At 47.2% G+C, this 14,424-nt stretch overlaps 1 protein-coding gene and 1 long non-coding RNA gene across 2 annotated transcripts; both read right to left on the bottom strand.

Annotated features, from left to right (window-relative positions):
• Positions 1 to 1,233: 1,233 nt before the first annotated feature.
• On the bottom strand, positions 1,234 to 3,899 carry LOC310671081. The gene is made up of 3 exons (XR_014507758.1): positions 3,602 to 3,899; positions 1,880 to 2,911; positions 1,234 to 1,355 (listed from the first exon to the last, which is right to left on the bottom strand). It is a non-coding gene; the product is annotated as an uncharacterized lncRNA (long non-coding RNA).
• A 3,587-nt stretch (positions 3,900 to 7,486) lies between these two features.
• On the bottom strand, positions 7,487 to 12,123 carry LOC310670816 (uncharacterized protein). The gene is made up of 4 exons (XM_083426587.1): positions 12,028 to 12,123; positions 10,883 to 11,060; positions 10,629 to 10,755; positions 7,487 to 8,408 (listed from the first exon to the last, which is right to left on the bottom strand). Exons 2-4 carry the CDS (start codon positions 10,955 to 10,957, stop codon positions 7,714 to 7,716), a joined length of 897 nt encoding a protein of 298 aa, XP_083282713.1. The 5' UTR covers positions 10,958 to 11,060; positions 12,028 to 12,123; the 3' UTR covers positions 7,487 to 7,713.
• Between the last annotated feature and the right edge of the window lie 2,301 nt (positions 12,124 to 14,424).

Below are 14,424 nucleotides of genomic sequence, written 5' to 3'. Positions count from 1 at the left end.
ATAGATGAATTTCAGAAGCTGCTTAAGATGTTGCAAACATAGCTGGCTAAGTATAAAATGAATTTGCGTGGCAATACCCGCCCTCTCCCACAGATGTAGAAATAAAGACACGGACACAATAATATAAGGTTAATTGGGCGTAAATGGCCACAACTTTATTGATTACAGGTAAGAGAGGTATTGGCTTTAGGCATTGGCCCCTAACTTTCAAACCGGTCTAACCGGGAAGGGTTAAGCACCAACAGGGGGAGCCCCCCGAGATGCACATCCGTAGGCGCCCCCCCAGGGGTTACCGCTCGGGGGCGCGCTTTAGGCCCTAGCCTCCGTAGGTTTCGGACGAGGCGACGCCCCTCGGAGTCCTTTAACGAACTACCCTTCATGATGTGGGGGAGGTGATGGCGCTCCTCCCCCCGTCCTCATATGCATAACAATACCCCGCCAATGCCTAACCGGTGGCTGGCGAGCAGAGAAAGGGGCGAGCCAGGGCTGCCCCGACCTTAAATTCACCTGGTGGGACCACGCGCCCCCCGCCAGCCGATTGGCTGGCTCAGGAGGAGGCGCATATTAATGGGACTAGGGGGAATCCCTGACTCCCGCGGGGCTTCCCTGCCCCCGCGAGACTGTAGTCGCGGGACGGCAGCCCGCAACCCCACCCCCTCTCTAGGTCGGGAGTGGCTATAGCTAAATTAGGAGAAAGGTAACATGAAACCTGCTACATCATGGAGATAGGTAAAACGTATGATGGGAATCTACAAAGTTGACACACATTTACCAAACAATAAAATAAACATTTTAGGCTAATGCGTCTTGAGGATATAAAGGGCTTCCTCCTGGGATTCTGGCGGCTCGTATGAGTTGGGTCTCCCCTCAATAAGAGGCCAGAATTGATCTAGCCTATCTCAGATACTGGCATTATCTTTTGTTTATTTTTTTGTAATTAATTTTTTTATTGAGTTACAAAAGCATATACTGTCGCGTCAGTGCCAGAGGAGAAAAAAACTTGAACACGTAGCAGAATTTCCAAAAAATAGACCAGAGGCAATTGTACTCCATCCAGCAGAGCTTTACTGGTACTGAAGGCAAATGGGCATAAATGGTCACAAATCTAATAAAATCAGGCACAGTCCATAAAAATCCAGTTGAAGCACTTACAGTAAAACTTACAAAACTTGAAATAAGTCTAAACCTTAACACCACAGCATACAGAAACAGAACACTAGTACAAAGAGACAGAAAACAGAAAGTGAGTGAGAACCCAGGCTCCTCCTGGTCTTACTATTATAGTCAGCATGACCTTACAGAACAGATAACAGAACCAGTTTAAACAGCTGTACTCAGCTTCTACTTAAGCTGAGCTGTACTTAAAAAGTAGAGACATCACCTTGCCAACAAAGGTCCGTATAGTAAAAGCTATGGTTTTCCCAGTAGTGATGTATGGAAGTGAGAGCTGGACCATAAAGAAGGCTGATCGCCGAAGAATTGACGCTTTTGAATTATGGTGCTGGAGGAGACTCTTGAGAGTCCCATGGACTGCAAGAAGATCAAACGCATCCATTCTGAAGGAAATCAGCCCTGAGTGCTCACTGGAAGGACAGATCGTGAAGCTGAGGCTCCAATACTTTGGCCACCTCATGAGAAGAGAAGACTCACTGGAAAAGACCCTGATGTTGGGAAAGATGGAGGGCACAAGGAGAAGGGGACAACAGAGGACGAGATGGTTAGACAGTGTTCTCGAAGCTACAAACATGAATCTGACCAAACTGCGGGTGGCAGTGGAAGACAGGAGTGCCTGGCGTGCTCTGGTCCATGGGGTCACGAAGAGTCGGACACGACTGAACGACTAAACAACAACAAGACTCAGCTTCTCTGAAGGAATAACCCAATCATGAACCTCCTTCCTGCTTCTCTCACATAGAAATAAACCTTTTTTCACACAGAGAAGCTTCTTGAACCTTCTTGAACTAATCAGAAAAGTAAAGATCTGTACACATCAGAATAATAGTAATAATAATTTATTATTTATACCCCACCCATCTGTCTGGGTTTCCCCAGCCACTCTGGGCAGCTTTCAACAGAACATTAAAAACTTCAAACACTGAAAACTTCCCTAAACACGGCTGCCTTCAGATGTCTTCTAAAAGTCAGATAGTTCTTTATTTCCTTTACATATGATAGGAGGGTGTTCCATAGGGCGGGTGCCACCACCGAGAAGGCCCTCTGCCTGGTTCCCTGTAACCTCACTTCTCGCAATGAGGGAACCGCCAGAAGGCCCTCGGCGCTGGATCTCAGTGTCCTGGCAGAGCGATGGGGGTGGAGACGCTCCTTCAGGTATACTGGGCCGAGGCCATTTAGGGCTTTAAAGGTCAGCACCAACACTTTGAATTGTGCTTGGAAATGCACTACAAAATGCAAACTGATACATGGGCTGCAGTGAGTTACGTTTGCGTGTGTGAGGGCAAGGGATTGTTGGGTCAAGTCAGCTGTAATAATCTCAGCGCAGGAAACGCCTGCCATTCTCGGGTACGAAGTGCTCAGTCTCAGTTTCCATTTCCCAGACAACACAAAGGCCAGCGATATCCGGTCCTTCCCCCCTTCCCCTTACATAGCATTTTCACCCTCTCCTCCCTCCTGCTGGTGGCTGCCGATCTCTCATTCTCAGAGTCAGCCTCACTCTCAGAGTCAGGCCCCTCTTAGGCATCTGACCCTGCTAGATCCCTGACATCAGCCATATTGATTCATAGGCTGTCAGCCTTGAAGACAACAGAAGTTCAGCCTTATGAACTGCAAAGCAACCAGGACAGAACATACAGCCAAAATTTGCCTGAGTTTTGCGCAGGAAGGGTTTTTCCACACATACGAAAGAGGGAGGAATGACTGTGTGGTGATTGCTGCTATTGGAACAGGATTGGCCCTTGTTAATGCTCAACATCAAAAAAACGAAGATCATGGCCACTGGTCCCATCACCTCCTGGCAAATAGAAGGGGAGGAAATGGAGGCAGTGAGAGATTTTACTTTCTTGGGCTCCATGATCACTGCAGATGGTGACAGCAGCCACGAAATTAAGAAACGCCTGCTTCTTGGGAGGAAAGCAATGACAAACCTAGACAGAATCTTAAAAAGCAGAGACATCACCTTGCCAACAAAGGTCCGTATAGTAAAAGCTATGGTTTTCCCAGTAGTGATGTATGGAAGTGAGAGCTGGACCCTAAAGAAGGCTGATCGTCGAAGAATAGATGCTTTTGAATTCTGGTGCTGGAGGAGACTCTTGAGAGTCCCATGGACTGCAAGAAGGTCAAACGCATCCATTCTTAAGGAAATCAGCCCTGAGTGCTCACTGGAAGGACAGATCGTGAAGCTGAGGCTCCAATACTTTGGCCACCTCATGAGAAGAGAAGACTCCCTGGAAAAGACCCTGATGTTGGGAAAGATGGAGGGCACAAGGAGAAGGGGACGACAGAGGACGAGATGGTTAGACAGTGTTCTCGAAGCTACAAACATGAATCTGACCAAACTGCGGGTGGCAGTGGAAGACAGGAGTGCCTGGCGTGCTCTGGTCCATGGGGTCACGAAGAGTCGGACACGACTGAACGACTAAACAACAACAACAATACAAAATTACTAACATTTCTGTAACAGTCCTAGGCAGCGAATGTTGTCAATAAGAGAAGGCTGCACAGATAAGAAAGTGCGCCCTGCTGAAGTGGATTTTCCTCTCTAGGAAGCGGAGCTCATTGACCCAGAGGGAGGGGGTGTGGCAGGAGATCCTCTTCACCCTCCTTGCAAAAAAAGAAATTCCCTTCTTAGCCGGCAAGCTCTATATTCCTGTGTATTTAGGGAGAAATTCATGGGTTCAATTCCCCGCAGAGGCAGTGAAAGATGACACCCCCCCCCCCATTTCTAAAAAGCCGCATCCTGGGAAGGGGTTTAGAACAGTAACTAAAAGCAACACTAAAGGGTGGTTCCGTGTCATTACAATGCGTACCCTTTGTAAAAAGAGGGAGGTGGTGGAGAAGGTTAGGCGTTGTTATGGGGGGGGTGCAGCTCAGTCGTAGATCAGTTGCTTTGCATGCAGAAGGTATCGGATTCCCATTTTCACGTTTGGTGGGGGTATACCGTGGTCCATGTCTTCTGGGGAAGAGCTTTTTATCTGACCTCCAAAATCTCTAAACCATCTATCTGTCCTAATTCAGCACTTGCCTTATTATAACTAGATGTCACCCCAAATTCTGCGCTTCTATCTAAAGAATTAATTTCCTTTCTGTTCACAGCAGCTAGACTACAGTTATTGAGAAATGATGGAAGAATTTATAAAATATTAACAATGTAGGATTGTTTAAGGATTACTTTCCAGTCCTTCTGTGTTTTCATTGTTCCTTTGTTGCAATTATAAAAATGGGCTTTATGCTGTTCTTATAGCAGGGAATTGGACTAGCAGACACTTGGAGACCCTTTCAACTCTACAGTTCTAGGTTTTCAGAGCCAATCCTGCTTCCTAAACACCACTGTCATGCTCCTCTTTTCACAACTTTCCATTCCCAATTCTCTCTGCAAAGACAAAATATCAACAGACTCTCAGCACATGCTCACTCACAATGAGCACTCCAGAGTCAAATTCTACACATCCCTAACAGTACATTATCTCTTTCATTATACTTACCATTACGAGACATTTTCATTGGTTTAATACATATACGTACAACTTTCCACACAAACACCAGAACATCAAATACACTCCATAAATTTACAATTGGTTTTTCCCTATATATGTTTGTTGATATGAGGGACAAAGTGAACTCTGCAGGGCAAACTTAGCACACTCCATACATCTAAATGGGTTCTCCCCTGTGAGAGTCTGTATTAGACCAGGTGTTGTTGTCTAGCAAAGATTTGCATAGTAAGGGGCAGAGTCGTAAGCAGGATCCTCAGAGGGTGGGGATGTATGAGGTGGTAGAGCAAATTAACCCTGTGTCGTTCAAGCTTCAACTACCTGCATCCATGAAGATACGCCCTGTCTTTCATTTGTCCTTGTCTCCTGTGACGCCTTTGCACCAGTATCAACCACCAAAAGAGTTGCCACCCCCTCCTATAACCTGAATATGAGGTGCCGCAACTGCTGGACTCTCGCTGGAGCAGGAGGAGATTGCAATATCTAGTGTCTTGGAAGGGGTACGGGGATGAGGAAAATTCATGGGAGGACTCTGGGAACGTACAAACCCCTAGGTTGCAGGTGGAGTTTCACCGCAGGTACACCAACAAACCCAAACCAAGAGGGTGGCAGGAAGAGTATGAGGCGTGGGAAGAAGATGAAGAGAGTGAGGCAGGTTGGGGATTGGAAGTACAGGAAAACCCACAAGGGGGAGGTTACTGGGAAGAGAGTGAGGATGAATGGTGGGGAGTCTTTGGCAGCGCCCCTCACAAGGAGGGGAAGCAGGGAGAGGACCTTGGGGGAGGTGTCATGAATGAACCAGTGAGCAGGGAAGGTTTGCAGACAGCTCCCAGTGAAGGAAGTAGCCAGGACGAGAGAGGGTTAACTGCCAGACAGGATGAGCATAGCCTAGTGCCAACTCCCCCACCCTTAGGAATGGCAATTGATAAGAGAATGACAGAGGGCAAGCTGCCAACACTCTGAAAAGCGCAAAATGCCACAAATAGAGAAGGAAGCAGTTTATCAGGGAGAAAGAGCAAAGAGACAGTCCCTCAGGGAATAAGGAGGAGGAGAGAGCTGACCCTCTTAGTCCCAGGTCTCAGCAAATGGGAGGGCTACAAGATAGGAGGCAGGGCAAAAGACGTCAGAGGAAAAAGCTCAGTTACTTCTGGTCTTGCAGGAAGCAGACTTTAGAAGGGTCATCATGATTAATCATGGTGATGGCTATGCTAGAGCCATCCAGAGTTATCTGTTTGTTGTGACAATAAATCATCCTTTAATGAACTATGCTCACTGTGTTATCAAGCCAGGAACTGGACTCCTGACACCCCGGTTATCAGATCAAGTTCCCAACACCTTAAGTACCCACCACCTAAAGACTAATAAAACTATCTATGCATATCCTTGCCTTCTGGCCTTCCCGAGTATGGACTGTGGGAACACGTGGCCTCAGGAAACCCATCAACGGATGTTCATTTTTCCCCTCAAGGGAGGGGTGCTCTGTATTGACTGTATATCCCAAGGATTATGGAGGAGGGTAGTATCCAAGTTGAGTATGTGACCTGTCACTTAGAGGATTATGGAGGAAGGCAAAGCCTAAGTCCGCCTTTCCTTTTGAAGCAAAATGTCACTGAAATTGGTAGAATCGGTTATTGGCATTGCTTTTATGTGATTTTTCAAAGGTTAGTAGTCTATTAGCACTGTCAATTACAAGGGAACACAAGTTTGACACTTTCTTGCAACAATGCAACAAGTTTTGCCAATCAAAACCAGAAGGGGTAGAATTTATAAGCTTTCTTCATTATCTGCACAGCAGGGGGTGTTCAGTTAACAGTGGAAAGGCTGAGCTGAAGCGTTCCCTGCTGGTTACCTGCTTTCAGCAATAGGGATCACTTTTTGGTAGTACCCGATAGGTTACCTGTCACACTCTAGAGCTCCCTATTGGTGGCTCTTAGGTAATTCACAAAATACAGAGTCCATTCATAAAACACAGTGTTCATTTATAAAGCAGTAACATAAATCTCAATTGGTACATATTGGGTGTATATTTTAGCAGTTGAATGTACAGGTTTATGGCCATGCTGTAGTGGATTTATGGGGTTTTCATTGCTGGGGAAGGAAGGGGCGGAGCTCAGATGGCAACAGCAAACTTGGGAGAAGACGCCGAGGACTGAGCTCCGCAGTGATTTATGTGTTGCAGCAATAAATGTAAGATAAGTACTGCCAGAGATGTCTCGCTTCTGTAGGAGAAAGCCAAGCCTTTACACTGCTGCTCTTATAACAGGGAATTGGACTAGAAGACCCTTGCAGTCCCTTTAAACTCTACAGTTCTAGGATTCCAGAGCCAATCCTGCTTCCTAAACACCACTGGCATGCTCCACTTTTCACAACTCTCCATTCCCAACTTTGCCAAAGACCATGTTCACTCACAATGAGCATTCCAGTGTCGCATTCTGCACAACCCTAACAGTACATTGTATCTTTCCTAATGATTATGAGATACAGTGGTGCCTCGCAAGACGAAATTAATTCGTTCCACGAATCTCTTCGTCTAGCGTTTCTTTCGTCTTGCGAAGCAATCCTATTAGCGGATTAGCGGATTAGCGCTATTAGCAACTATTAAAGGCTTAAAGGATTAGCGGATTAGCTGCTAAAAGACTATTAGCGGTTTAGCGACTTAGAAAAAGGGGGTGGGGAGTGGAAAAAAATGCAAGACATTTTCGTCTTGCGAAGCAAGCCCATAGAGAAATTCGTCCTGCGAAGCGCATTGAAAAACGGAAAACCCTTTCGTCTAGCGGGTTTTCCGTCTTGCGAGGCATTCGTCTTGGGGGGGAAAACTGTATTACCTTCATTGCTTTAATACATATATGTTCAATATTTCATACACCAGAACATAAAACATACGTCATGCATTTACAATGGATTTTCCAAATAAGAGAGACAAAATGAATTCTGTGGGGAAAACCTGGCACACTCCATAAAACTGAATGGGTTCTTCCCTATGAGAGTCTGTAGCTATTAATTAAGAACCCCATTATAATTGAAAAACTTTCCACACTCCTAACATTTAAACCATTGCTTCCCTGTGAGATTGCTGATGTTTTCTAAGAGTTACGCTCTTACTGAAGCACTTTCCACACTCCCAACATTTATATGGTTTCTCCCTTGTATGAGTTCGTTGATGTATTCTTAAATGTACACTCTGATTGAAACTCTTTCCGCACTCCAAACATTCATATGGTTTCTCCCCTGTGTGAGTTCGAAGATGTATAGTAAGGTATGAACGCTGACTGAAGCTCTTGCCACATTCCATACATCTAAATGGTTTCTCCCCTGTGTGAGTTCGTAGATGTCTTGTCAGTGTTCCACCTTCACTGAAACCCATCCCACAATCCATACATTTAAATGGTTTCTCCCCTGTGTGAGTTCGCTGATGTACAATAAGGTTTGCATTCTGATTGAAGCTCTTTCCGCACTCCATACATTTATATGGTTTCTCCCCTGTGTGAGTTCGTTGATGTATAGTAAGGCTTGCACTACGACTGAAGCTCTTTCCGCACTCCATACATTTAAATGGTTTCTCCCCTGTGTGACTTTGTTGATATATTGTAAGATTTCCACTCTCACTGAAGCTCTTTCCGTACTCCATGCATTTAAAGGGTTTCTCTCCTGTATGAGTTTGTAGTTGTGTGCTAAGGTGTTCACTCATGCTGAAGTACTTTACAGATGGCCCCTCATAATTCTGGTTGTCTTCTCCATCACCTGGTTGAAAGTGGGAGAGAAAGGGAATTTTGTTAGGTATTCAAGAAAAACAACAAGAGAACTTAACACCCAGCAAGACCAATCAGCACCTTCTCCTATTTTAACACCTCCAGCATTCCTCCCTCTCCCATGTACCACATTTTTAGGAAAAGAAAGGAAATCTGAAAATAATCTTCAGGACCCTTAGTATCCAGTTTTACCTTCAACTCGCATGTAACACTGAATACCAAGAGAAACCTTCTGTGCTGAGTTGAGGCATCTATGACCCTCCAGTTGTGGCCGGAATCTAAGAACCATCAACCCAATAAAAGAAGTCGAATGACCAGGGATGATGGGCGTTGTAGTGCAGCAACCTCTGGACATACACACTTTCCCCATCTTCCCCGTCTTGTGAAATTGCTATGACTCTGTATTCAGGACTCCTTCCTCCCTGATCTGTAATATCTGGCTGATACATTCCAGGAAACTGTTCACATCACCTAAACCTGCACCAGGGTGCTGGAAAAGATGGGCCCTTGTTCTGATCCAAAAGGGATCTTTTTATATCTTGGGCTGGGTGTTCATCAGTATGCAGATGATACCCAGCTCTACCTCTCTTTTAAATCAGAACCAGTGAAGGCGGTGAAGGTCCTGTGTGAGTGTCTGGAGGCGGTTGGAGGATGGATGGCGGCTAACAGATTGAGGTTGAAGTACTGTTTTTGGGGGACAGGAGGCGGGCAAGTGTGGAGGATTCCCTGGTCCTGAATGGGGTAACTGTGCCCCTGAAGGACCATTATTATTATATTCGTACACACTGAAAGGAGACATACAAAGGTACATTCTCACAGCAAAGTGGAAGTATGGATCTCTCAACTGGTCCAGGACAACATCCCTGTATTTTTCTGTTCCAAGTGAGAAGATGGGCTCAGACTTGAATACAGTGGTACCTCGGGTTACAAAAGCTTCAGGTTACAAACTCCGCTAACCCGGAAGTAGTTGCTCTGGGTTGCAAAATTTGCCCCAGGATGAGAATGGAAATCATGTGGCGGCGGCGCGGGAGGCCCCATTAGTGAAAACGTGCCTCAGGTTAAGAACGGACCTCCGGAACGAATTAAGTTCATAACCCAAGGTACCGCTGTATCAGTGTCTCTGCTATGAGGTATAAGTAAAACAGAAGTGCTGTTTATGTCATGTGTGACTGTAAAAATATTGAGAAAGATTAATCTTGTGAAGCAAAGACAGCAAAGTATCTGGTGACTCATTAAAAGCTAATAAATGACGTGGACAAGGAAGGCTCATGCCACCATTATTTGTATGGTGTCTCTTTGTATATTATACATAGGGATTTTTTTGCGAATTCATACCACAATATCAGCTTATGAAGAGTTACCTACTGACAAAAGTACAGTGTTGCTATAAAGTACAATCTTCAACATCAACTTTGGTAGGCTGGTCATATTGTTCAGATGCCTGATCATCCTCTTTCAAAGAAACCACTCTATTCCCAATTTAAGAATGGAAATTGATATACCGGTGGACAACAAAAGAGGCTTAAAGACGGTCTCAAGGCAAATCTTAAAAATGCAGTATAAGCACAGAAAATTGGGAAACACGGGTTTGCGAGCGCTCCCTCACTGCGAGATGTGAGGTTACAGGGAACCAGGTAGGGCCTTCTTGGTAGTGGCGCCCGCCCTGTTGAACGCCCTCCCATCAGATGTCAAGGAAATAAACAGCTATCTGACTTTTATAAGACATCTGAAGGCAGCCCTGTTTAGGGAAGTTTTTAATGTTTCATTCTATTTTCAAAAAAATATTGGGAGCTGCCCAGAGTGGCTGAGGTAACCCAGCCAGATGGCCGGGGTATAAATGATAAATTGTTGTTGTTGTTGTTGTTATCCAGTTAGAGAATAACCTTTACCAAAGTGCGTCATGGACTTTGAAGAAGCACAAACTCAGGATCAAAGGGAGAAACAAGCTAAGAGGAAAGCACATTTGGCAAAGGCTCACTGTAATTAACTCCTGCCCGGAAACCTATGTCCCCACTGTGGAAGGATGTGTGGATCCAGAATTGGACTCTACAGTCACTTACGGACACACCATTAAGACCATGTTCATGGAAGACAATCTTATTCGGCTACGAGGCTTCGCCAAAGAGGAAGACACAGCATGAATAAATGGCTCAAACAGTGGTTTTGCAACTTCAACGTCAAACAGCCAAGAGGAATAAAAATCTGCCCTTACCTAGAGAGGCCACCATCTCATAATTCTCCTGCATGACTTCCCTGTGCAAAGCTCTTTGGCCTGGATCCAGCAGAGCCCACTCCTCCTCCGTGAAAAACACAGCCACCTCCACAAAGGTCAAGAGGGCCTGGAAGAAGAAGAAAACAGAGCTTCTCTTCGATCCCTATCATCCCCACTCAACACAGAGGGAGGCTGGGTGGTCCCATCTGTGCCGCTCTTCTCTCCTATCCGATTCCCCGAAGCTCTTTCCTTACCTGAGTAAGCTGCCTGGCTCCTCTTTCCTCTCCACCTCTGAGAAGAGACGGTCCAAAAGGTGCCTCCGAGGCCATTGCGCTGCCTGTAGGAGATCCGGAGGAGGTGTAAAACTGGCCACTTCCGGGACTGTCCCAGTTCTACTTCAAATAAAGGAGCTGTGCTTCTTTCTTCCCAACTCTGTGAGATAGGACAGGGTGAAAAATAACCAGGGGGTCAAAACTGGTCCCTCATGAGCACAGACCTGAACCTGCCAGATTAGTTTTAAATCCTGCCACTCGTGTGTCCATTTTCCTCGCTTAGATTAGCAGGAGGGAAACCGGTCAGGTGTTTTTTCCAAGCTCCAGGAAATCCAAACTGTGCCTCTTCCCTACCCTTCAGGGGCACATAAACAGGACAGCAAACCCTCCCCCATTGTTCCCCACTCTGCCAACATGGGGGGGGGCACCCCCTTCCCAAGAAGCAAATCCTTTCCTTTAGTCTCCTTCTCACAATCAGCCGCTCTCCATATGTTCCCCCGTGGAGCCGGCTCTGCCAGTAGCCCCACTGAGGCAGGGGCTTCAGCAGCAGATTTTGGAGGGGGGCAGTTCAGGGTCCTGGAGGAGCTCAGCCCCCCCCCCTGCCCAGACCGGCTCCCTGAAGCAGGAGGCAGAGCCTGGGGGGGAGCGATGGGGGGGCAGCAGTGAGAAGGGATATGGAGGGTGTTAAGCAGAGAGGGGAATCACTAGGTGGAATGGGGCTGCCCCCCTTTGAACGGAGAAGGACTGACTGCCGAGTCAACATGCACAGGGTGGGGCTGCAAATCCCTTTGTAATTAAGTTCCACTGGGGGGGGCGCCCTTTTGTGGATCGTCTCAAGTGTCTTCGCTCCCCCCACCATGGGAGCCTGGCTTGATCTCTGCGCTTCGAAAAGGATCTAGCAATGCAAACCATGTTGGGGGAGGGGGAGCCCACAGGCTGTCCTGCACGCACCCCCCAACCCCACTGATTCCCACAGGCAAAAGGGCGGAGCCCCTCCTTGCTTTCCTCCCCCCCCCCCCGCAATCCTCCCGCCTCCTTTCCCAGCTGCCCTCTTTGTAGATTCAGGTAGAGGGAAAGCAAATCCGTCTCCCACCCCCCTCCCCAAATAACCCCCCAATATGCGGCACCTCTTTCTCCTCTTCTCCAAGTCCGCTTCTCTTCCTGGAATGAGGATGGAGACCCCTCCCCTCCAAATAGCCTCTTCCCTCCCCCGCAATAAAACTCCCTTCCTGCCTCTCTAGGAAGCGGAGCTCCTTGACCCAGAGGGAGGGGGAGGGGCAGGAGATCCGCCTCCCCCTCCCTGCAAACAGAAATTCCATTCACAGCCGGCAAGCTCTATATTCCCGTTTATTTAGTGAGAAATTCATGGGTTCAATTCCCCGCAGAGGCCGCGAAACGCGACCCCCGCCCCCAATTACTAAAAAGCCTCCTCCTGGGAAGGGGTTTAGAGCAGTAAGAAGACAACCCTAAAGGCTGGTCCAGTGTCATTTCAATGCGTGCCTTTTGTAAAAAAGAGGGAGGTGATGGAGAAAGTTAGGCTTTGTTATGTTTTTAGGGCGTGTGCAGCTCAGTGGTAGATCAGTTGCTTTGCATGCAGAAGGTCTCGGATTCCCATTTTCACGTTTGGTGGGGGTGTACCGTGGTCCATGTCTTCTGGGGAAGAGCTTTTTATCTGACCTCCAAAATCTCTCAACAATCTATCTGTCCTAATTCAGCACTTACCAGTGGCGTAGCGTGGGTTGTCAGCACCCGGGGCAAGGCAAGTAATTTGCGCCCCCTAACCCGTGGATTTGCGCCCCCTAACCCTAACCCCCAGATGTTGCGCCCGGTGCGGCCGGCCCCCCTGCACCCCCCAAGCTACGCCACTGCACTTACCTTATTATAATCGGATTTGACCCCATATTCTACTCTTCAATCTAAAGAATTAATTTCCTTTCTGTTCACAGCAGCTAGACTACAGTTATTGCGAAACGATGGAAGGGAAGCTCTAAAAGAGCAATCGATAACATCTGGACCACCGCTCTGTCACGCCTCACATACCATTGGTGTCTAATCAAAGGTATCTCCAAAAAAGATACCTTTAACACAATCTGGTCTCCCTTTTTCTCCCTTGATTGAAGAACAAAAAGGATATTTTAATGCCACCATCACCATCATCACAGAGGTATTTGTGGAGGGGATATAATGATTGGAAGTGTCTAGCCAAGCAGATCACTAGTTGGGTTCCTATTGAGGGTATTGGGGGAGCCAACATGACCGTGATGTGGGATTGAGGACTGGAGTGATCATTCTGTGATATGGCAGTGAACAAAGCTGTATTTACTTTGAATAAATTAATATTGTTGTTTTAATAAAGGTCTCGAATTCAATGCTTTGCATGCAGGAGAAGGTCCCAGGTGAAATCCTCATCAGGCAAAGAGACCCTGTTGGCATCCGTCTGTCTCGGGAGGCGATGGAGGAGGGGGCCTTTGGGGGTGAAGTCCAACTCTGGGCAGCTTGCAGCACCTGCTGTGGCTGCTTCATGTCAGGGGCAAATGCTCAATGCCGGCAGAGGGAGGAGCAACTCCAGATGAACTCCACTTTCAGCCTCCAATACTGCCTGCTCTTTCTACAGATTTCTGAAAGATGGGCCAGTTATGGGGGCAGAGATTCCTCTCTCCCCAGGGAAATGACTCTCCTGAAACCACTGGCAATGCCCACATTTCCCTGTGCCACCTTCCCTCCCCATGTTGGTTGTTGCCCTCAGCACCTCTTTTATGCTGGCTGCCACCAAGGATTTTGTCTACTGTGCCATGAATGTAGTGTCAGGGGCTGGTCTGAATCGGAGGATTTGGGAAGGCAATTTCTGGAAGATCATCTTCTAACAGAAGAGGAGAGGGAAGATTCCCCCCCCCCCCCTCCTTCCAGAGTTTCACGAAGCAGAGAGACAGGCAGATTCAGAGGCTGCAAGTTTGAGACAGGAGCTACCCAGCTTTAAGATAGTAGCTAGGCAACAGGATGGAGGGAAGCAGCTGGGCGATACATCAATCAGAGTGGGGGGAAACTCCCCCCACCCAACTCTCTGAGATATGTGACTGTCAGAGAAAAAAGGAGAGGCAGGTAAGGAGGGAGATTTCTTTGGAAGTGGGTGAGTACTGCTATCCTTCGGAGGAGTTGCCTGATTGTGATAGCAACATGATCCTGTAATAAAAAGACTAGAAATCAACCAACTGCTCATTAATTCTCATCGGTGAGCCACACTGAGAGCCAGTGTGGTGTAGTGGTTAAGAGCGGTAGTCTCGTAATCTGGGGAACCGGGTTCGCGTCTCCGCTCCTCCACATGCAACTGCTGGGTGACCTTGGGCTAGTCACACTTCTCTGAAGTCTCTCAGCCCCACTCACCTCACAGAGTGTTTGTTGTGGGGGAGGAAGGGAAAGGAGAATATTAGCTGCTTTGAGACTCCTTTGGGTAGTGATAAGGTGGGATATCAAATCCAAACTCTTCTTCTTCTTCAAAAGGGAGGGGGGAACTCCTGAACATGACA

This window comes from Podarcis tiliguerta (genome assembly GCF_965153285.1).
Source record: "Podarcis tiliguerta genome assembly, chromosome: 2".
Taxonomy (NCBI): domain Eukaryota; kingdom Metazoa; phylum Chordata; class Lepidosauria; order Squamata; family Lacertidae; genus Podarcis; species Podarcis tiliguerta.
This window is presented reverse-complemented; position numbering and strand designations above follow the sequence as displayed.